The following is a 21,816-nucleotide window of genomic DNA, read 5'->3' as shown; positions in this document are numbered from 1 at the left end:
TAATCCAGGGCCTCCTATTGTCAAGGGTCAGGCATCGTTGTTGTTCAGTCGCAACATTGCTGTTGTTGTTCAGTCATGCATAGTGCCCAGAATATAAAGGTTAATGAAGCAGCCCTTGCCTTCAGGATATCAAGGCATATCCTCATATGTGATGGGAGTCGCTGTATAAGACTTCGCTCAGGCAGCTCCAGGTGCCCAGGCAAAGAGCAAGGTTGGATGTCTGGGGCTTCCTTGTCCCCAAATGCATGGAATTTAATAATGGTTAAAGAAACCCATCAAACAGTAATATGAGCAGTCTTTATTGTACAGATAGATTCAGTTCTTTGGTTCCCATTTTTATAAACTAGGATTCTTAAAAAACAAAACTGGTTTAGGATTAACATATATACACTACTATATATGGGCTTCCCTAGTGGCTGAAGAATCTACCTGCCAATAGAGGAGATGTGGGTTCGATCCCTGGGTTGGGAAGATCCCCCAGAAAAGGAAATGGCAATCCCCTCCATTATTCTTGCCTGGGAAATCCCATGGACAGAGGAGCCTGTTCATGGTGCTGTACACCTGGAACTAGCACAGCATTGTAAATCAACTATACTGCAATAAGAAAACAAAATAAAATGAATTAATCTTCCTCCCCATCAATACACCCCCACTTCACTCCCCAAAGGTAACAAGTGTTATGCATTTATTATGGATTCCTTCAGATAATTTTAGTCACGGTATAAATCCCATTTTATGGTAGCTCAGCTGGTAAAGAATCTGCCTGAAATGCAGGAGACCTGGGTTCAATCCCTGGGTCAGAAAGTTCCCCTGGAAAAGGAAATGGCAACCCACTCCAGTCTTCTTGCCTGGAGAATTCCATGGACAAGGGAGCCTGGTGGGCTACAGTCCATTGGGTTGCAAAGAGTCAGACACGACCGAGCAACTAACACTTTCACTTTCATACACACTGTTCAGCATCTTGCATTTATCCTTAATATATCTTGAATGCTTATCCATATTGACTTAGTACATATTTTCCTCAATTTTTAACATCACACAATGTTTCTTAAATGCTCTATAATTTATTTAATAAGACCCCTGTTGATTGACAAATAACTTTTCAAGTTTTTGGTATTAAAAAGAATAGTAGAGTAAAAATTCTTATATATGTATTTACTTTTGTGAGAATATCAGAGTATTAGTAGGATAAATTCTCAAAAATGAAATAGTCAAATGAAGGGGTCCTTGGATTTTTCACAAGTGTTTATTTATAAATTGACTCTTTGCAAATAAAACTTCTCCTCTTGGCAGCAATGGTGTTGGGGTCTGAGGTTGATTTGCAAATCCCACTTAATCCATAATTACTTTATTAAATACTTTGAACACCACTGACCTCTGGGGAGCAATTGTGGCTAGATGTGGTCTTGCAACCATCACCATCATCCTTCTTCAGAACTCTTTTCATCTTGCAAAACAGTAACTCCCCATACTTCCTCCCCTAGCCCCTGGCAGTCAACTACCTACTTTCCTTCCTTCTTGTTTTCTTCCTTTCTCTCTTTTTTTTTGTTTCTTCCTTGCTTCCGTCACCTACCTCCCACTCCAGCCTCTAGTAACTACCATTCCACTTTGGGTTTTTTTCCTTTATGTTGCGCATGTAACTGACATCATACAATATTTATCTTTCTGTGTCTGGTCTGTTTCACTCAGCAGAATGTCCTCCAGTTCATCTATGAGGTTGTAAATGGAAGGGGCATCTTTTCAAAGATGCAAATCTAAATCCCTCAGACCCTCCTTCCCACCATTGTTTCCATCCTTTTCACAGCAAGCTGCTATTGAAATACATTAATGACTAAAGACCAAAGGCCATGCTATCGCCTGGTGGAAGCTGCAAGACTGCCCCTGCACTGAGGGGAGGTGCCCCCTCCTCACTCGGCCACTCTCCGCTTCGCTACCTGGGGGCAAGCAGCCACCCTGTCCTCCTTCCAGTCCCTCACTCTGCTCTCCACTCCTCCCAGGTCTTTGCCTGGGTCAGCCTTCCCTTCTGTCCCCTCCATCCCCTGCTAATATGTACTCCCCCTTAGAGCCTTGCTTGCTGTGGGCCCCACCATGAAAGCTCTCCTCATTCCCCAGTTAGATGGCACAGCTTTTGTCCCCTCCCGAGGCACTGTCGCCTTGGTCCCTCATGGCTTAGCATGCTTTCGCTTCCACATCTCTGAAAAGACTAGGGGATCCATGTGCACACTATTCTCTAAGTTTTGCCTTGCTCCTTATCCCAGGCATCCAGCATGAGGCCTGGCACATAGTACATGCTGTTGTTGTTCAGTCCCTAAGTCGTGTCTGACTCTTTGTGACCCCATGGATTGCAGCACGCCAGGCTTTCCTGTCCTTTGCCATCTCCCAGAGTTTGCTCAAACTCATGACCATTGAGTCAGTGATGCTGTTTAACTATCTCATTGTCTGCCTGCCCCTTCTGCTCTTGCCCTCAATCTTTCCCAGCATCGGGGTCTTTTCCAATGAGCTGGCTCTTTGAATTAGGTGACTAAAGTATTGGCACTTCAGCATCAGTCCATATAGTACATAGTAGTTGCTTACTGATACTTGTTCAGTAATAGGATCACTATGAGGGATTCAAGCTCTGCCTTCTGTTCCCTCCCCTCCTGCCTCTTCTGAAGGTTAACAAGGGTGTTCACTTTTCCCAGTCTCATTGACTACTTTGGTTGTCAAGCTAACTTTTAGCTACAGAAAATATAAAGAAATTTGAAATCCCTCCTCACAGTTATCCTAGGCAATAGATAGTTCCAAAATTCTCCAGCTATCTAAGTGACATCTACCTAAAAGACATTTTTCAGTTCAGTTTAGTTCAGTTCAGTCACTCAGTCGTGTCCGACTCTGCGACCCCTGAATTGCAGCACGCCAGGCCTCCCTGTCCATCACCAACTCCAGGAGTTCACTCAAACTCATGTCCATCGAGTCAGTGATGCCATCCAGCCATCTCATCCTCTGTCGTCCCCTTCTCCTCCTGCCCCCAATCCCTCCCAGCATCAGAGTCTTTTCCAATGAGTCAACTCTTTGCATGAGGTGGCCAAAGTGCTGGAGTTTCAGCTTTAGCATCATTCCTTCCAAAGAACACCCAGGACTGATCTCCTTTAGAATGGACTGGTTGGGTTTCCTTGCAGTCCAAGGGACTCTCAAGAGTCTTCTCCAATACCACAGTTCAAAAGCATCAATTCTTCAGTGCTCAGCTTTTTTCAGTCCAACTCTCACATCCATACATGATTACTGGAAAAACCATAGACTTTTACTCGCTTTCAAACTTTTTTAAAGTATGATTGGGGCATAGACTTGGATTATTCTAATGTTGAATGCTTTGCCTTGGGAAGGAACTGAGATCATTCTATTTTGAGATTGTGCCCAAATACTGCATTTCGGACTCTTTTGTTGACTATGAAGGCTACGGCATTTCTTCTAAGGGATTTTTGCCCACAGTAGTAGATATAATGGTCATCTGAATTAAATTCACCCATTCCAGTCCATTTTAGTTCACTGTTTTCCTAAGATGCTGATGTTCACTCTTACCATCTCCTTCTTGTGATTAGTTGCTCAGTCATGTCTGACTCTTTGCGACCCCATGGACTGCAGCCCACCATGCTCATCTGTCTGTGGGATTCTCCAGGACAGAATACTGGAGTGGGTTGCTGTTTCCTTCTCCAGGGCATCTCCTTCTTGACCACATACAATTTACCGTGATTCATGGACCTCACATTCCAGGTTCCTATGCAGTATTGTTCTTTACGATGTCGGACTTTAATTTCACCACCAGATACATCCACAATTGAGTGTTGTTTCTACATTGGCCCAGCCTCTTCATTCCTTCTGGAGCTATTAGCAATTGCCCTCCCCTCTTCCCCAGTAGCATATTGGACACCTTCCAACCTGGGGGTCTCATCTTCTGGTGTCATATCTTTTTGACTTTTCATACTGTTCATGGGATTCTTGCGGCAGGAATACTGGAGTGGTTTGCCATTCCCTCCTCCAGTAGACCACGTTTTGTCAGAACTCTTCACTGTGACCCATCTATCTTGGGTGACCCTGCACGGCATGGCTCATAGCTTCATTGAGTTAGACAAGCCTCTTCGCCAAGACAAGGCTGTGATCCATGAAGGGGTTTTAAATACAGAGGTAGACAAATAATTTGACTAGATTCACCCAGGTAAGTGAAAGAAACACAGATACAGGTTATGTATTTTAGAATTAAATTTACCAATCGATCGAGGTCTCTTTTTGGTGGAGGAGAGATGGTCAGTGGGTCAGCTTGGTGGCTGACTGTGTTTTTACCTTGAGCAGAGGCTCTGAGTCCAGCTCCTACGTAGCTCCTACTTTAGGACCCATTGAAATCTTAAAGGCGACAGCACTTCAGGAAATAACAAACCTCAAGCAAATTGAGTTTATGCTGAAATGCAAATGCTCCCTGAGACCCAGGAAGGAGTGTGACATTTTCCCTGAATAGCTTGTGTGTGTGCGTTCCTGGTCATGTACCTGCCGGGGCTGGTGAGGTCATGCCGTCCAGTGTGTTCTGCTGCATGGTTCTTCCCCGAGCTCTGCAGTAGCCGACATAGTAAATGATTCCTGCCTTGGGACTCCTGGGATGTGGTGCAGCGATCTGGGAGTGGCAGCTGCAGCTACCTGCTGTTGACATATCCTCTGCCTCACAGACCAAATGTTGAATTTATTAAGATTCAGCCTGGCTACTAACCCGATTACTGTGCAAAGCAGCCATATTCACTTATCAGACAAGTTTTAGATGACAGTTTAAGTGGAAAGAGCAAAGAGAAAGAGAAGAGGGGGAGAAACAGAGGTTTCAGGAGAAATCTGGGGATATTTTTTTCAAAAGTCTAAACAGCTTGGAATTCAGAGTTTGGGGAAATAGAACAGATGGTCAGAAATACAAACGGTTTAGACAGCCCATCAGGCCTGGGGCAGTGAGCCCAGCACATAACCTAGCACAGTTGTTTGTTTTTCTGCGAGAGTGGCCCTGTGCAATTGTGCACTGGCTGTGTATATGCCATCAGTGTAATGCGTGAGCTATTTTCATGAAGGTGTGCATCGAGAATTCCCATGGCAGCCATAGCAATCAGATCTGAGCGCTCCACCAGGCTGGAGTAGAAACAGTATTGGCTGCCCTTGTGATGATGCTCAGTGAGTGTTATAGCACACTCCATGAGCCCTGGACTGCAGCCTACAACTGGATTTTTCAGAGAATGTTGAAATACTTGGAAATCAAGTGAGTCATGTTCGTTTTCAGCCAGAACGATGACTTGTCTCTCTCCATGTGCACCAGGTATTGCCAAATGAAACGGCTGCCAGTCGGGATCGAGTCTTGGTTTCACAAAACACCTCCTCTCTTCCATTGCGAGCATTTATTTGCAGTGATTTATGTCCTTTCTGTCTGCCTGTGTGTGAGTTGGCTCACACAGCACGGTGAATGCACAAACGGGCAGTCTTCTTGTTCCACGGGCTGTGTGAGCTTGGGTAGACAGACTCAAATGGCAAAACCAGTCTTCAAGGGCCGTGGTGAAAAACTCAGGAGCCAGACGATCTGGACACAAACTCAGAAGTCACTTCATTCGCCCCGGTCTTCTCAAGCTCTCAGGAACCACGCAGGCTCAGGGCACGAGTCAGTTTCCCATTAGGCTTCTTGGAAAATGGTCTGCACACTCGGATCCTTGTTTGGCTGTTTACTTGTGCTCTTCTGAAGGCTGTAACTTTTCAAGGGAAAGAATAGCTGATTCTGAGACTCCAGTGTCCCTGAAGATGTCCCTGGGATGAGAGTATGAGGACTCAGAGGTCACAGATACTTTCACCTAAAAGAGAACAGTGGAAAGAGGCCTGAGGATTTCATAGGAAGTAAAGTGTAAAGTGAAGAAGGCAATGGCAACCCACTCTAGTACTCTTGCCTGGAAAATCCCATGGACGGAGGAGCCTGGTGGGCTGCAGTCCATGGGGTCGAGAAGAGTTGGACCCGACTGAGCAACTTCACTTTCATGCATTGGAGAAGGAAATGGCAACCGACTCCAGTGTTCTTGCCTGGAGAATCCCAGAGACGGGGGAGCCTGGTGGGCTGCCGTCTATGGGGTTGCACAGAATCGGACACAACTGAAGCGACTTAGCAGCAGCAGCAAAGTGTAAGGTGAAGTTGCTCAGTCACATCTGACTCTTTGTGACTCCGTGGACTGTAGCCTGCCAGGCTCCTTTGTCTATGGGATTTTCCAAGCAAGAATACTGGAGGGGGTTGCCATTCACAGGAAGACAGACCTATTTTCACGCATACCTTGAATCTCATTTCCAAGCACCCAGAGTCCTAATATGGAAATGATGGCCTGGAAAGGGTGCTGGTGGAGGTGGTAGAGTAAGTAAAGTAGAAAAGACAACCCTTTTCCCATGGAAGTTTAGCTTCTGTTTGGTCTTAACCTAGCCCCTTTTCACCTTCGTGACTTCCTTTCAAATCCTGGTCATGGTATCTGGATCATTCCATTTGTTTGCAAGTTTGTAAACAGGACATAATTTGACACTCTTGACCTGTGCCAGACACAGAGACTATGCCCCATCCATCTACTTTTTTCTTGCCCGTCCAGGTTGGTGTTTTTTGAATGGGCACAGGGCAGTGCTCAGTAATCTTCAGCTCAGAGTTTGCCCTGAGGACACCATCCTCCTCGGTATCCTTCCTTTTTCCACCACCACCAGGACCACCACCACCCATCACATGCCTGGCAGTGGACTTCCTTTTCTTTACATGTTTTCTAACTTATTCTCCCAACATGTCCATAGGGTATATGTTATAATTGTTGTCTTATAAATGAAGAAACTGATGTTCAGGGAGGTCAAGCCAGTGTTGCAGCTGGGGACTGTCCCTGGTGGTTCAGTGGTTAAGAATCCACACGCCAATGCCAGAGACGTGGGTTCGATTCCTAGTCCGCAAAGATTCCACATGCCTCAGAGCAGTTAATAAGCCCATGAGCCACAACTACAGAGCTCCAGCTCTAGGGCCTGCATGTCACAACTATTGAAGTGCACACACCATGGGGCCCATGCTCTGCAGCAAGAGAAGCCACTACAGTGAAAAGCCCTCCAATGAGAAGCCCTCACACGGCAACTAGAGAGTAGTCTCCGTTCATTGCAACTAGAGAAAGCCCGCAGGCAGCAATGAAGACCCAGTGCAACCAAAAATAATAAATACGTAAAATGTTTAAAAAATACTGCAGCTGCGATGAAAGCAAGGTTAGTGTAATCCCAAAGCTCACATACCTTCCACTAGTTATGCTAGAAGATAATCTCATGGGTGTTTTCTTCAAATGGCTTATCACTTATTTTTTATTATAAAGAGACTATATTCTTTTTTTAAAAAGCTGAAGACTGAGACATATAAAGGATATTAAAATCACATGTAATCATGCTTTTCAGAGATCACTGTTGTTAGCACCCTGCTGTGTGAGGCAGAGGCTGAGAAGTTGGACCTGGAGTTACAGTCAACACTCTCACCCAGGAAGTGGTGTCAGTTTCTAAGCTTTATCTATAGCAATGGGGAGAAAGAATGATATAGTTTCTCGTGGTTGTGCTGATCAAATGAGATGTTTTCAAAAAGCTTAGCATAGTAAGAACACAACATAGGTTCATCACTATCATTGCTCCATCCTGAGCTTTTCTGTATATAGATAGACTTTGGAAGCTCATCTGAAACTTCCCTGGTCACTCAGATGGTAAAGCGTCTGCCTATAATGCGGGAGACCCTGGTTCAATCCCTGGATCGGGAAGGAAATGGCAACCCACTCTAGTATTCGTGCCTGGAAAATCCCATGGACGGAGGAGCCTGTTGGGCTATAGAGTCGGACATGACTGAGTGACTTCACTTTTGGAAGCTCATATGTGATTGTAGTATACCACTAAGTTCTGTTTGGTAACCTTTTTTTATTCTTTTGCTACTTGATGAGTAGCTCTCCATCTCACTAGGCCTTCTTTGGCAGCTCAGCAGTAAAGAATCCATCTGCAATGCAGGAGACGTGTGTTCGATCCCTGGAACAGGAAGATCCCTTGGAGAATGAAATGGCAACCCTCTCCAGTATTCTTGCCTGGGAAATCCCCTGGACAAAGGAGGCTGATGGGCTATAGTCCACGGGGTCACAAAGAGTGAGACACAACTTAGAGACTAAACACAACAATAAAACCATCTCACTAAGAGTTGAATATTTAGGTTGTTTCCTATTTTTCCATGTTTATGAATTGTGTTGTCTGTTGGGGTGGAGAGAGGATATGGGATTGAGGAACTCTAGCTATATCTGTAATATTTTTTTAATTTTTATTTTTTTTAATTATGAAAGTATGGTAACACATTTACAGGAGTTTAAAAATACAGGACAAGGTTATATACAGTTGCACTATATATTACAATTATTTTTTTAAGTAGATAAATTAAGATTCTTAGTTGGGGTTTCAATATCGAACTCTCAAAATTAATAGAATGACTCTACAGGGAAGTAGAAAGATATATTAAACCTGCAAAGCACTGTGAACCAATTCAACATAAGATTTATACAGTTTTCACACAACAGTAGGATACAAATTCTATTCAGGTTCCCATAGACCGAAAACTGTGTGTGTGTGAAGTCAACTTCAGTCGTGTCTGACTCTTTGCAACCCTGTGGACTGTAGCCTGCCAGGCTCCTCTGTCTATGGGATTCTCCAGGCAAGGATGCTGGAATGGGGTGCCATTTCTTCCTCCAGGGGATCTTTCCAACCCAGAGATCAAACCTGGGTCTATTACATCTTTACCACTAGTGCCACCTGGGAAGCCCTAGACTATAAACTAGAAGACACTAAAGCATATCGAGGGATAACACCAGATGCAGAAATTTCATGGTCTAAAGGTACTGAAATCATCCAGACTCTGTTCTCTTATCACTGTGGAATTATGTTAGAAATCAGTATCAAAAGGTATTTGAAAATAACCCACATATTTTTAAGTACAGTGTGATGTAGAGATCTTCAACTTAGCCATTGAAAGTCTCAATAAAGTTAGACTGAAAAAAAACACAGAGGGTGATTGCAGAGAAGAAAGCATTTAAATGAAAAATTAGTATCAAAATGAGAAATTAATATTAAAGATGCTTTAAATAGAATCCCATGTATTTGTAAGTTAAATGTCCACTTTTAAATATTGGGTGTATCTAAGAAGTCATCACAAGGAAAATTAGAAAATATTTGTAATAGAGTAAAAATGAAAAGAGAATTTACCAGAATTAGTTGCATGCAGCTGAAGTTGCTCAGTGGAATTAAATACCATGTGGAGTCTTGAATAAGAGATGAAAACAAATAATGGACACTAGCATAAAATTTTGTGAAATTTGAATAAAATCTGTATATTAGTTAATAATACTGTATCATTTGTTAATTTCCTGGTTTTTGTTTTTTTATAGCATGGTATTTTTTTATATTCTCAGAATTGGATTAGAAGTTTCAAGCCTCATTCAAAAATTGTTTTAAATCACTAAGATAATTTTTTTAGCATTTCAGCAGTTACACTAGATTTTATTTGTAACATTTCATTTATTAAAAAAAAACATAAACATTTAAAGCAAAGAAGGTAAAATATGAACATATGTTAACTTTGAGCAGGGAATACATCTGGGTCTGTGCTTATTTTCTGAACTTATTACTAAATGTGTGATAGTTGATAATCTAACACTTGAAAATTGTGCTTCTGAGATGAACATCTTTGTACACAGGGCTTTATACATTTTTTAGGACCATTTTCTCAGCAAAAATTCTGAAAATTGGAATTTCTGGGTCAAAGGATGCTCCACACAGGAGTTGTATATCAGTTCACACAGTCCGTATTTCTGCACCCTTGTCTACTGTGGTTATCAAAATTTTAAGATAATATTTGGGAACTGATGTAGGACTTGCATAGTTAAAAAAAATTATGAAGCCAAGCAATTTTCTACTTATATTTCCTTGGTGAATTCCTTTTTATATTCTTTACCCATTTTTCTATGACATGTTCCTGGTTTTTCTTCATGATTTGTAAGAGGTCTTTATATATTAAGAATGTTAATATATATCCTGTAGCCCACCAGGCTCCTCTGTCCATGGGGTTTCCCAGGCAAGAATACTGGAGTGGGTTGCCATCTGGATTATCCATAGAAAATAATCCTTTGCAGTTTGGACAGCTCTTATATTTTATGTTCCTAGTGTGAGGACAGGGAAGTCCTTCCCCTTCAAAAGGCCCCAGCTGATACACAGGTGTTTGCTTGTTTTCACCTTCAGACCTCCAGTGGAAGTCCGGGCACATGGCAGAGAGTCTAACCAACATGCCTCGGCACTCTCTCTACATCATCATCGGCGCCCTCTGCGTTGCCTTCATCCTGATGCTCATCATCTTGATTGTGGGGATTTGTCGCATCAGCCGCATTGAGTACCAGGGCTCTGCCCGGCCGGCTTATGAGGACTTCTACAACTGCCGCAGCATTGACAGCGAGTTCAGCAACGCCATCGCCTCCATCCGGCATGCCAGGTGAGTGGCGTGAGTCAGCATGCTGGGTACCAGGCTTGTATTATGGACAGGACTTCACGTCTGCAAGGGGGATTTCAAAGAATAAAGCATAGATTCGAGGTAGCATTGGGGGGACCAGATAATTAGACTGCTTTATAAACAAACCCCTTTAATTTGCTGCTAACTTTCTGTTTTCATTGAATACATTCATTCGTTTAATTTGTGTTTATCTCTGCTATAAACATTTGAAACAGGTTTTGATTATTTCTTTTTGAAATGTGTTTAGCTGTGTTGTTCTTCAGTGTGACTATAAATGATCACATCTGATTTAAGGGCTTAGTTAAAGAAAGTCACATAGCAGTCATTCTGTTAGAGTTCTTATTGTATAAAATAGTGTCTGGGGGAAAGATTCCTGGAGAGACAGGAGTTAGTGTGGTATAGAAATAGCCTGAGTCAGGGAGTCAGACATCTGACATCAAGTCCAGCTGCTCCATTACCTGATTATAGTTTAGGTAGATGATTCAACCTTCCACAAATATAGTTCCTTCAACTGTAGGATGGGAGAACTACCTCCTTAAAGAGTTATGACAATCAAATTATAGATAGTAAAGGATTGTATAAACAGATAATGCCATATTTACTTCTCCAATGTATTACAGCATGTGAAAAAAATAATCTAATTTTGTTGATTTTGGTCAGGAATATTTACTATCAAAATGATAGTGATATTGAATGTTAAAACACCATCTTTTCCTTTAACTGGTAGAACAATCTAAAGCACCTGATTCAGAAAGTCAATGTGCTATAGCAAAAAGAGGGCTGAGCTCGGTGTCTTAAGATTGGACCTCCAGGGAACTATTACCTGTATAATCTTTGTTGGGATGTTGTGACCGATATTGTTCGAGCAACAAGCAGATCCAAATTCTGTCTGAATGCAATAGAAGTTCAGAAGGTCAGAAGGTTCAGTTCAGTGCAGTTCAGTTGCTCAGTTGTGTCCAACTCTTTGTGACCCCGTGGACTGCAGCATTCCAGGCCTCTCTGTCCATCACTAACTCCCGGAGTCAGAAAGTTAGCCTTCTTCAAAAGGAAACCTCCAAACCCAGGGCTCACATCTTTTAGGATGAGTCCAGTGGAAATAAAAACCAGAACCTGGGTTCCAGGGAAAGAGCCAGTGGAAGAGAGAAGTTGGGGGACATAGGGCATCTGTCCCAAAGCCAAAGGCAACTTCTTTGTAGGAGCAGCACTATCCCCATTTCTGTAACTTTGAGAGAGAAAGGAGGATTCAACCCTCTTCCACATCAGGCTCCACACATCAGCCTTTGTCACGGACCTCATTTTAGAATCAACTCAGCAACACAGCTTCCGGGAAACCCTGAAATGAATCCCTGCAGATCTCTTCTAGTTTAGTTAATCTTTCCTCTTGCACAAAGGGCAGTGGGATTTATTACTGTATGTCCAGTGGGTCCTGGCACGTGGTAGACCTCACTAAAATGTAAGGTCTGAAATGAATGGATGATTCTCGGTGAGGGGTTGGCACAGGATGTCTTGATCTGCCTGAGAAATAGATTCATCACAGGGCACCAGCGTAGTCAGTGATACCAGCTTGCAGGAGTACTTGGAGTATCTCGAAATTATTGTATGAGCAGTGAAAATGTAAAAAGAATAGGCTATGGTTGCTGTGCTCAGTCGCTCAGTCTTATCCAACTCTTTGTGGCCCCATGGACTGTAGTCTGCCAGGCTCCTCTGTCCTTGGAATTTTCCAGGCAAGAATACTGGAGTGGATAGCCATTTCATCTCCAGGGGATCCTCCTGACCCGGGGATTGAACACACATCTCTTGTGTCTTCTCACCGGCAGGGGTATTCTTTACCATCTGGGAAGCCCTAAAAGTAGAGACTAGGCAAAATCTTTTGTGACTCAGAATTCTTCCCAGAAGGGCTTAGTTCACCCGGAAAGAACAAAATCCATGGTTCTATATGGGGATGTATTGGGAGACCCAAGGAAATCAGATTCCCTCCCCACCCCTCCACTGAAAGGAATCTCTGGCTAAGGTCCTTTTGCATCCAAGAGGAAGAGTGTTCTGTCTCAGCCCTGGAATAAGTTAAGATAGATTCTTCTGGGCTTCCTGCTTGTACAGCCCACTGGGAAGATATTTAACTGAATACCCTTGGAAGGAAAGGAGAAACTTGAAAGCATTTACAAACCTGGTTCTTATTTGATACTGATTTTTATCAAAAATATTTACTGCAGAATTCCTAACCAACAAACTCCTGGATGCACCAGTGACTGCAGATAAAATCTTTGACATTACAGTGCCTTCCCACATATATCTGAGAACATTCCCGTCTAAACATTTATTTAGCTATGACCAGGAGTTTCCACAGCCTTGTTATCCAGAGGCTCTACCTGGGTCTCTGGCAGGTTGGCCCTTTTGCTCCCTTTTCCTGGAAACCCTGGAAAGGCACTGACAAAAACAGAGTCCTTTTGATATTCCGCACTTCCTAGTTTTGAGCAACAGCCTATGGCTAACGTGTCTATTTCATGGCCTGTCTCCCTGCCACTATGCTGGAGGTGACGTTGGCTCAGAATGAGTGCGGCTCAGCAGCTGTGCAGGACGAACACTGTCTGGGTCATTGGTGGTGTTCCCCTTTTCCCCAAGAAGCGTCTGGTGATTCTGACCTCAGCAGTCAGTCTGTTGGTGCTGATGATGGGCTGAGAAGCAGTGCCCCTCTACTCTGCCTTACCCTAAGACTCATCTGCTCCTCAGCTGTTTTGCTTATGCTCAGGCTGCAAAGACTTTGTAACCGACTGGCAGGAGGGAAGTCATGACTCTCCAAGGTCTGTATCTGAGGTCACACTCGGAGGCTGACCACCGATTATGGGAAACAAAGCAGAGAGCTGGGAAAGGACAAAGTCACTCTTTCTCAAAGAGCATCTCCCAATGTGGGCCTTTAAAAAAAAAAAAAAAATTTATTTGGCTGCATGCATGCTAAGTCACTTCAGTCATGTCTGACTCATTGCGACCCTTTGAACTGTAGTGCACCAGGCTCCTCTGTCCATGCGATTCTGCAGACAAGAATACTGGGGTGGGTTTCCATGCCCTCATTCAGGGGATCTTCCCAATCCAGGGATCAAACTGGCGTCTCTTACATCTCCTGCACTGGCAAGCAGGTTCTTTACCACTAGCACCACCTGGGAAGCCCCATTTGGCTGCACTGGATCTTAATTGTGACATGTGACATCTTTAGTTGGGACACAAAGGATCTAGTTCCCTAACCAGGGATCGAACCTGTGCCCCCTGCATTGGGAGCTCAGAGGCTTAGCCACTGGATGGCCAGAGAAGTCCCTTGATGTGGCCTTTTTAAAGCTTACATCCACCTGCTCTTCTCCAAGGTGTTGACTAGCTATCTATTTCCAGGAGAATATGAACTAGAAGAATGTATATACTTTGACTCCTTTGACACTAGTTTTGGTGTATTTTGTTTCTTTAGTAAACACAGGACTGGTCACCAATTGTGATGTTTGAGTGTCAGTTACTTTTATACCACTCTGCACAGCTGCTGTTAGTGCTTCTACAGTGGTAACATGGCCAGACACAGTGCTGAGTCCTTTGGAGACAGAACCGTGGGTGATGCTTATCAGTTCAGTTCAGTTCAGCTCAGTCGTGTCCGACTCTTTTCGACCCCATGAATCGCAGCACGCCAGGCCTCCCTGTCCATCACCAACTCCCGGAGTTCACCCAAACTCATGTCTGTCGAGTCAGTGATACCATCCAGCCATCTCATCCCCTGTCATCCCCTTCTCCTCCTGCCCCTAATCCCTTCCAACATCAGAGTCTTTTCCAATGAGTCAACTCTTCACATGACGTGGCCAAAGTACTGGAGTTTCAGCTTTAGCATCATTCCTTCCAAAGAAATCCCAGGGCTGACCTCCTTCAGAATGGACTGGTTGGCTCTCCTTGCATTCCAAGGGACTTTCAAGAGTCTTCTCCAATCCCAAAGTTCAAAAGCATCAATTCTCTGGTGCTCAGCCTTCTTCAGTCCAACTCTCATATCCATACATGACCACTGGAAAAACCATAGCCTTGACTAGATGGACCTTTGTTGGCAAAGTAATGTCTCTGCTTTTCAATATGCTATCTAGGTTGGTCATAATTTTCCTTCCAAGGGGTAAGCGTCTTTTAATTTCATGGCTGCAGTCACCATCTGCAGTGATTTGGAGCCCAAAAAGATAAAGTCTGACACTGTTTCCACTGTTTCCCCATCTATTTCCCATGAAGTGATGGGACCAGATGCCATGATCTTAGTTTTCTGAATGTTGAGCTTTAAATCAGCCTTTTCACTCTCCTCTTTCACTTTCATCAAGAGGCTTTTGAGTTCCTCTTCACTTTCTGCCATAAGGGTGGTGTCATCTGCATATCTGAGGTTATTGATATTTCTCCCAGCAATCTTGATTCCAGCTTGTGCTTCTTTCAGCCCAGCATTTCTCATGATGTACTCTGCATAGAAGTTAAATAAGCAGGGTGACAATATATAGCCTTGACGTACTCCTTTTCCTATTTGGAACCAGTCTGTTGTTCCATGTCCAGTTCTAACTGTTGCTTCCTGACCTGCATACAGGTTTCTCAAGAGGCAGGTCAGATGGTCTGGTATTCCCATCTCTTTCAGAATTTTCCACAGTTTATTGTGATCCACACAGTCAAAGGCTTTGGCATAGTCAATAAAGCAGAAATAGATGTTTTTCTGGAACTCTCTTGCTTTTTTGATGATCCAGCAGATGTTGGCAATTTGATCTCTGGTTCCTCTGCCTTTTCTAAAACCAGCTTGAACATCTGGAAGTTCATGGTTCACATATTGCTGAAGCCTGGCTTGGAGAGTTTTGAGCATCACTTTACTAGTGTGTGAGATGAGCACAATTGTGCAGTAGTTTGAGCATTCTTTGGCATTGCCTTTCTTTGGGATTGGAATGAAAACTGACCTTTTCCAGTCCTGTGGCTGCTGCTGAGTTTTCCAAATTTGCTGGCATATTGAGTGCAGCACTTTCACAGCATCATCTTCCAGGATTTGAAATAGCTCAACTGGAGTTCCATCACCTCCACTAGCTTTGTTCATAGTGATGCTTTCTAAGGCCCACTTGACTTCACATTCTAGGATGTCTGGCTCTAGGTGAGTGATCACACCATCGTGATTATCTTGTTCGTGAAGATCTTTTTTGTACAGTTCTTCTGTGTATTCCTGCCACCTCTTCTTAATATCTTCTGCTTCTGTTAGGTCCATACCATTTCTGTCCTTTATTGAGCCCTAATAGGGTGATTCTTATAGTCTTTATCAATGGCCTGTAAAACATCTTAGAATCTGTGGGCCATTCACAGATGGCCCAGCTCTGTGACCAACTCTGCCTTTGTCCTGTAAAAGCACCAGAGGCATTATTAATGGGCACAACTGTGTTCCAATAAAACTTTATTTTAAAAAACAGGCAGCAGGCTATTACTGGCTTGCAGACTGTAGTTTGCTAATCCTAGGCCTACATTGTAATTTTCTTTGGCTTCCACCTTTTGAAAATTGTTTTAATAATTAATATGTCTCTTTAGGATAAGGAAAAACAATGCATTGTTCTTAAAAAAGAACAGTTGCATGAAAACTCCTGCCATAACATAGGCAAGCTCTGACATTGGTTTAATGCCTGACAGTTTAAAATGGAATTCTATAGGTGTTGGCTGATTCCTTAGCATCCACCCAGTTCTGAGACACAAAGGAAATATGCAGAGCTGTTAGCATGGGAAATTTAAGTAAGAATGCACATTTGTTTGGTACTCACCACTGTGATAGGTGTGGGAGACTGAAGGAGAGTCCTATTTCTCTTTACTGTGTTTTATAAACCATCTTAGCCCCCATATGGTAGACACTGTGCTTTGGGTGGAGACCTGAATGTCTCACCTAAGGAATTAGGAGGCTTCTCAGCAGCTAATTAGGTCATAGTGCAAGGAATCCAGTTCCAGTGGTGCTGGGGTGTTGCTGCTCCTGCTGCAGCGTTAGTTGTACTTTAACCAGATTACCCTCGTTACCAGCATTATACTTGGTGACCCCATTAGCACTGATGCACACAGCTGAGCTTCCCATGCAGATACAAAGCAGTGCCTCCTTGTCCTTCAGTTGACTTTGCATGTCTACAGTGGATGCATGGCAGCTGTTAACTGCTTCATGCTCAGTGGGTCTGGAACACTCAACCTCAAACCTGTCTTGTCAGTATCCAGCTCCATGACAATAATTTAAGGTCACAGCCCTTTAAACTATAGCTTGTGGATGGATTGCCTAACATGGAGACATTGAATTTTCTAGATTTGGAGGAAACAGATTATTCTTCAAACTGGAATCACATATAAAACAAAAACGGATATTGTAAACCTATATTCAACCTATTAAGTTGCTCGGATGTTTCCTCTTGGCCAGTCAGTTGATTCATGAAAGTGAAAGTGAAGTCGCTCAGTCGTGTCCGACTCTTTGCGACCCTGATAGGACTGTCGCCTACCAGGCTCCTCTGTCCATGGGATTTTCCAGGCAATAGTACTGGAGTAGATTACCATTTCCTTCTCCAGGGGATCTTCCTGACCCAGGGATCGAACCCGGGTCTCCCGCATTGTAGACATAGGCAACGTATAATTCACTGACCCTCTTGGAGTTCTGGCGGGAAACCATCCCATGGCTGCCATGTTTGAATACAGAGAGCTTTACACTGGGATTTCCTGATTTTCAAAATTAATCAGATTAATATCATTAGTGGTATATTGTTACTGATGTATTGAGCTATTTTATGAGAAATATCTTGTCAAAATGCTTGCTCCATAAAGTAGCCTCTGAAATGTTCAGACTTGAGAGAAAGTGTTAAGAGCCGATTGGCTTTGACATTGTTGCTTCTTTCTTGTTCTCAGATTGTGCAGACCTCAGTCAATTTAGATAAATACATCTCAGGCTGGAATCCAACCCACACTTATGCCCACACAACTCCGGACTTTCAGTGAGGCTAACCTTTTAGGCATGAGATTCTTGAAGTCTTTTTAATATTGCCTCCAAGAGCTGTGGTTTCTTAGTGGCAAAATGCTATAACTCTTTTTTAAAAAATATTTATTATTTATTTATTTATTTGGCTGTGTTGTGTCTTCGTTGTGGCACATGGGATCTTCACTGTGGCATGGAAACTCTTAGAGGCAACGTGTGGGATCTAGTTCCCCAACCAGGGATTGAACCCACATTGGGAGCATGGAATCTTAGCCACTGGACCACCAAGGAAGTCCCCATTTCTCTGTCTTTGTACTTTGCCTGGTGCCCATCTAGCATGTTTGTGCCTTTGCTCTTCTGAAGGTCAGTAAGTCTTGAGTGAATTGGAATTACAAGATGGATGAATGTTTAAAAATAAATGATCATATGAAGAATGTAACGTTTTCTCACTTCCCACTTGATTCTACTTCTCATCTCTGTATGTGAGAAGACAGACTTTCCAAGATATAAAAAGAAGAGACAGGAAAGGTGGAGAGATGGGTTTAAAGCCACGGTAAACAAGTCCCAAGAAATCCTTGAGGGCCCATCCTGGCAATCCTCTTAAAATTTGAGATTCCTTTAAAATTTCTTTTTTAATAGACTTCATTGGACTTGAAATGGTTAAAAAAATGTTGTTTATAAAAAAGAGGAGAGTTGGTGGGCTAGTGGGGAAGATTGTTTAAATCCCATTGCACTCCAGGGACCTTTATGGAAGGTGAAGTCCTGAATGGGAAGAGACCACCCAGAAGTTGAATTGACTTTGTTTTAATAATCGCCATTTCAGCACTGGCTTAGCGGGAGGTCCTGAAATTGGATTTTGACACTCTTGGGCTTCTGCGCATCAGGCCTGCCGTCAAGGGGTGTTTGATACACACAAATCTGTTGGGACAGAGGCTTTGTGCTCAAAGAAACAATGGCCTGTGTGTCCTTGGGGATTGGGGAGTGATAGGTGGGTGGGATGGGATGGGGGGCCCACACAGATCCTGGACCAACACCTCATTATTGGAAATCATTTCCTCCCTCTCCCTTTCTCCTGGTCTTGGGACCTCAGGTTGCCTCTGAGCCCTCACCAGCCCTCCTGCAAGTCCCAGGGATTAGTCTATACCATCAGGGAAGCCCACCCAGCCATTCCACATTCCAGGCATCAGAGTGGATATAAAATAAACTCACCTCTCCAAACCGCTCTGGGTCTGAGAAAAAAAAAAAAAACAATCGATACACGTTTTCTCAAAACCTATTGAAGAGCCCTCACGCCTGACTGCTTTCCTAAGATTTAACCTACAAGCTTCAATATTAATTTGGACTGTACCTTGTGTGAAATCCATTTTTTGCCTCCCACGGCAAAAGCTAATGTTTATACTCACTCAATATTAAGATCAGTTCAGTTCAGTTCAGTTCAGTCGCTCAGCCGTGTCTGACTCTTTGTGACCCCATGAATCGCAGCATGTCAGGCCTCCCTGTCCATCATCAACTCCTGGAGTTCACTCAAACTCACGTCCATCGAGTCGGTGATGCCATCCAGCCATCTCATCCTCTGTCGTCCCCTTTTCTTCCTGCCCCCAATCCCTCCCAGCATCAGAGGCTTTTCCAATGAGTCAACTCTTTGCATGAGGTGGCCAAAGTATTGGAGTTTCAGCTTTAGCATCATTCCTTCCAAGGAACACCCAGGGCTGATCTCCTTTAGAATGGACTGGTTGGATCTCCTTGCAGTCAAAGGGACTCTCAGGAGTCTTCTCCAATACCACAGTTCAAAAGCATCAATTCTTCGGTGCTCAGCTTTCTTCACAGTCCACCTCTCACATCCATACATGACCACTGGAAAAACCATAGATCAGGAAGACTTAAATGTCTACTTGCTAGAGAGGATATCTTAGAGTATTTTATAGTTCCGTTTGATTCTTGAATGTAAGTTATTGTCACCGTTTACCTTTAATAGGACTTGAGAAGCCACTATTTCTCTAACCAGAGTCCTCTCTCTGTGCAATTTCAGGTTTGGAAAGAAATCCCGGCCTGCGATGTATGACGTGACCCCCATCGCCTATGAGGATTACAGCCCTGATGATAAGCCCTTGGTCACACTGATTAAAACAAAAGATTTGTAATCTTTTTGGGGGATTATTTTTCCAAAAGATGGGCTACTACATTCGTTTAAATATTTTTAAGAAAAGGAAAAGCTTAAGAAATTTAAGATGTTAGCTGCTCAAAAGTTTTCAGTAGACTATTTAAGAACTAATTTTCTGCAGCTTTTAGTTTGAAAAAAATATTTTAAAAACGGAATTTGTGAAATCCGTAGACTACGTTTTCATGTACTTTCTGCTCTCTAAACGGTAGGCTTCGACTCGTGTGCGTACCTTCCACAGTAGATATTCTCATGAACCAGATTGACTTCAGCAGTGGTTACAGAGTAAGTCTAATCAAGGTCAAGTTTGTATTTGACGTGTGAGTGCTGACTTTTTGAGTAGAGTTAGGAAACACATGTAGTATGAACTATAATGCAGTATACCCATTAACTTAAAAAGAAGTCTGAAATGTTTGTTCTGTGAAAAACTAGTTAAATGTACTATTCCTAACCCGAATGAAATTAGCCTTTGCCTTATTCTGTGCATGGGTAAGTAACTTATTTCTGCACTGTTTTGTTGAACCTTACGGAAACCGGAAACATTCTCTTGAGTTTGTTTGTTTTCCTGTCGTTTTTGTAACAGTCATCAAGCTAGGCCTTGAAAACATACATGATGACAGGGTCTAGTGAGGCAAATTGTGATTGAATTGAATCTGTATTTTCCTCTACAAGTCAAGGTTTTTGTATTGTGAGTAAATTAAATTTATGTTGGAGTTGTTCCTTGCTAAGAGGTAGTAACTGTAAGAGCGTACCGATTCCTTCAGTAGTGAGTATATCTCATAGTGCATCTTTATTTATATCCAGGACATTTTTGTGGCTGTATTTGATTGATATGTGCTTCTTCTGATTCTTGCTAATTTCAAAAAAATATTGAATAAATGTTACCAAGTCAAGGACGCACTTGTCTCTCTCTTTTTTAAATTATAGAAAACATTTGGTTTTCATATGGTAAAGAATCCACCTGCAATACAGGAAGCCCCAGGTTCAGTCCCTGGGTTGGGAAGATCCCCTGGAGAAGGGAATGGCAACCCACTCCAGTATTCTTGCCTGGAGAACTCCAGGGACAGAGGAGCCTGGCTGGCTACAGTTCACAGCGTCGCAGAGTCGGATATGACTGAGCAACTGATACACACACATCAAACAAAAAAAATCTTACTTAAATTTTTTTTTTTACATTTTAAATAGTCCAAGGAGTACATTTTTGTGGCTGCTGGAGTCATTCCCTATTCCTTCCAGAAGCCCTTCTGACCTCCTAATTGTCTGTGAACCATCCCTACTGTCTTATAAGGTGAAAAAAATAACAAAAATTCTCATTGTAATTCTTGCATCAGAATTTGTCCGTGAAATGTAACATGTATGACTACTGAGGTACATTGAAATCCAGAAACGCTTCTGGACGTGATGTGCAGAGAACCTACAGCTTTAAGAAACATCTTACAAAGGCTGCTCTCCTGGGGGTGTCAAATGAAATCAGCAAGCAGCACCTGGGTCCTTAAAGCTGGAAGGCAGCTTACAGTCACCCTGTGTTCAATTCCATTTTGCATTTAAATGTGGCACTGAAGTCCCAGGGGCTTTAAAAAAAAAACAAAAAACTGCTTCATCTTCACATGGGAACATTTGGTGAGACCAAGAGAAGCCCTGAAATTAGGTGCAAGGGAAGGCTTTAGGCAAAAAGAAGCTTTTACGATGCTTTTCCTTCTTTCTCTTCTCTTAGAACATCTGTCCCTAATCCTACAAGTGATATAGCGATACACTCACACTCTGATTATTAAATGATACAGTGCAATAGGGTAATATTTTTAGTTTGAGTGTTTGGAAGTGAAGTAAGAACAAAATCTGAGCAGGGCTGATTAGCATCCATGGAACACAGGCAGGCGTTTTACTTCCGTCTTCTTGGAGAAGACTCGGTTGCGCAGGGCGCAGACACCTCCATCCCCAGGAGACGGCCTGGAAACCACCAATCTCCTGTGGTCTCCCAAGGGAATGGTCAAGTGCTGCCGTGACCTTCATCTGAAGCTGCTTCCCTCACAGTCTCTCAAATAATTTTTAATCTTCCAAATTCTATTTTTTTTACTTTTTTGAAAATTTATTTTTTATTTGGAGGATGATTGCTTTACTATATCATGTTGGTTTCTGCTG

At 42.9% G+C, this 21,816-nt stretch overlaps 1 protein-coding gene across 1 annotated transcript in view; it reads left to right on the top strand.

Annotated features, from left to right (window-relative positions):
• DNER (delta/notch like EGF repeat containing) overlaps positions 1-20,573 on the top strand; it is a 391,251-nt gene extending 370,678 nt beyond the window's left edge. The window contains exons 12-13 of the mRNA XM_003585774.3: positions 10,300-10,546; positions 19,549-20,573. Of these exons, the coding sequence (XP_003585822.1) occupies positions 10,300-10,546; positions 19,549-19,660 (359 nt within the window). The 3' untranslated portion in view covers positions 19,661-20,573. The remainder of the gene's footprint in view (positions 1-10,299; positions 10,547-19,548) is intronic.
• Positions 20,574-21,816: the final 1,243 nt, after the last annotated feature.

This window comes from Bos taurus, chromosome 2 (assembly GCF_002263795.3).
Source record: "Bos taurus isolate L1 Dominette 01449 registration number 42190680 breed Hereford chromosome 2, ARS-UCD2.0, whole genome shotgun sequence".
Taxonomy (NCBI): domain Eukaryota; kingdom Metazoa; phylum Chordata; class Mammalia; order Artiodactyla; family Bovidae; genus Bos; species Bos taurus.
Note: the sequence above shows the minus strand (reverse complement) of the source record. Positions and strands in the feature narration are given on the sequence as shown.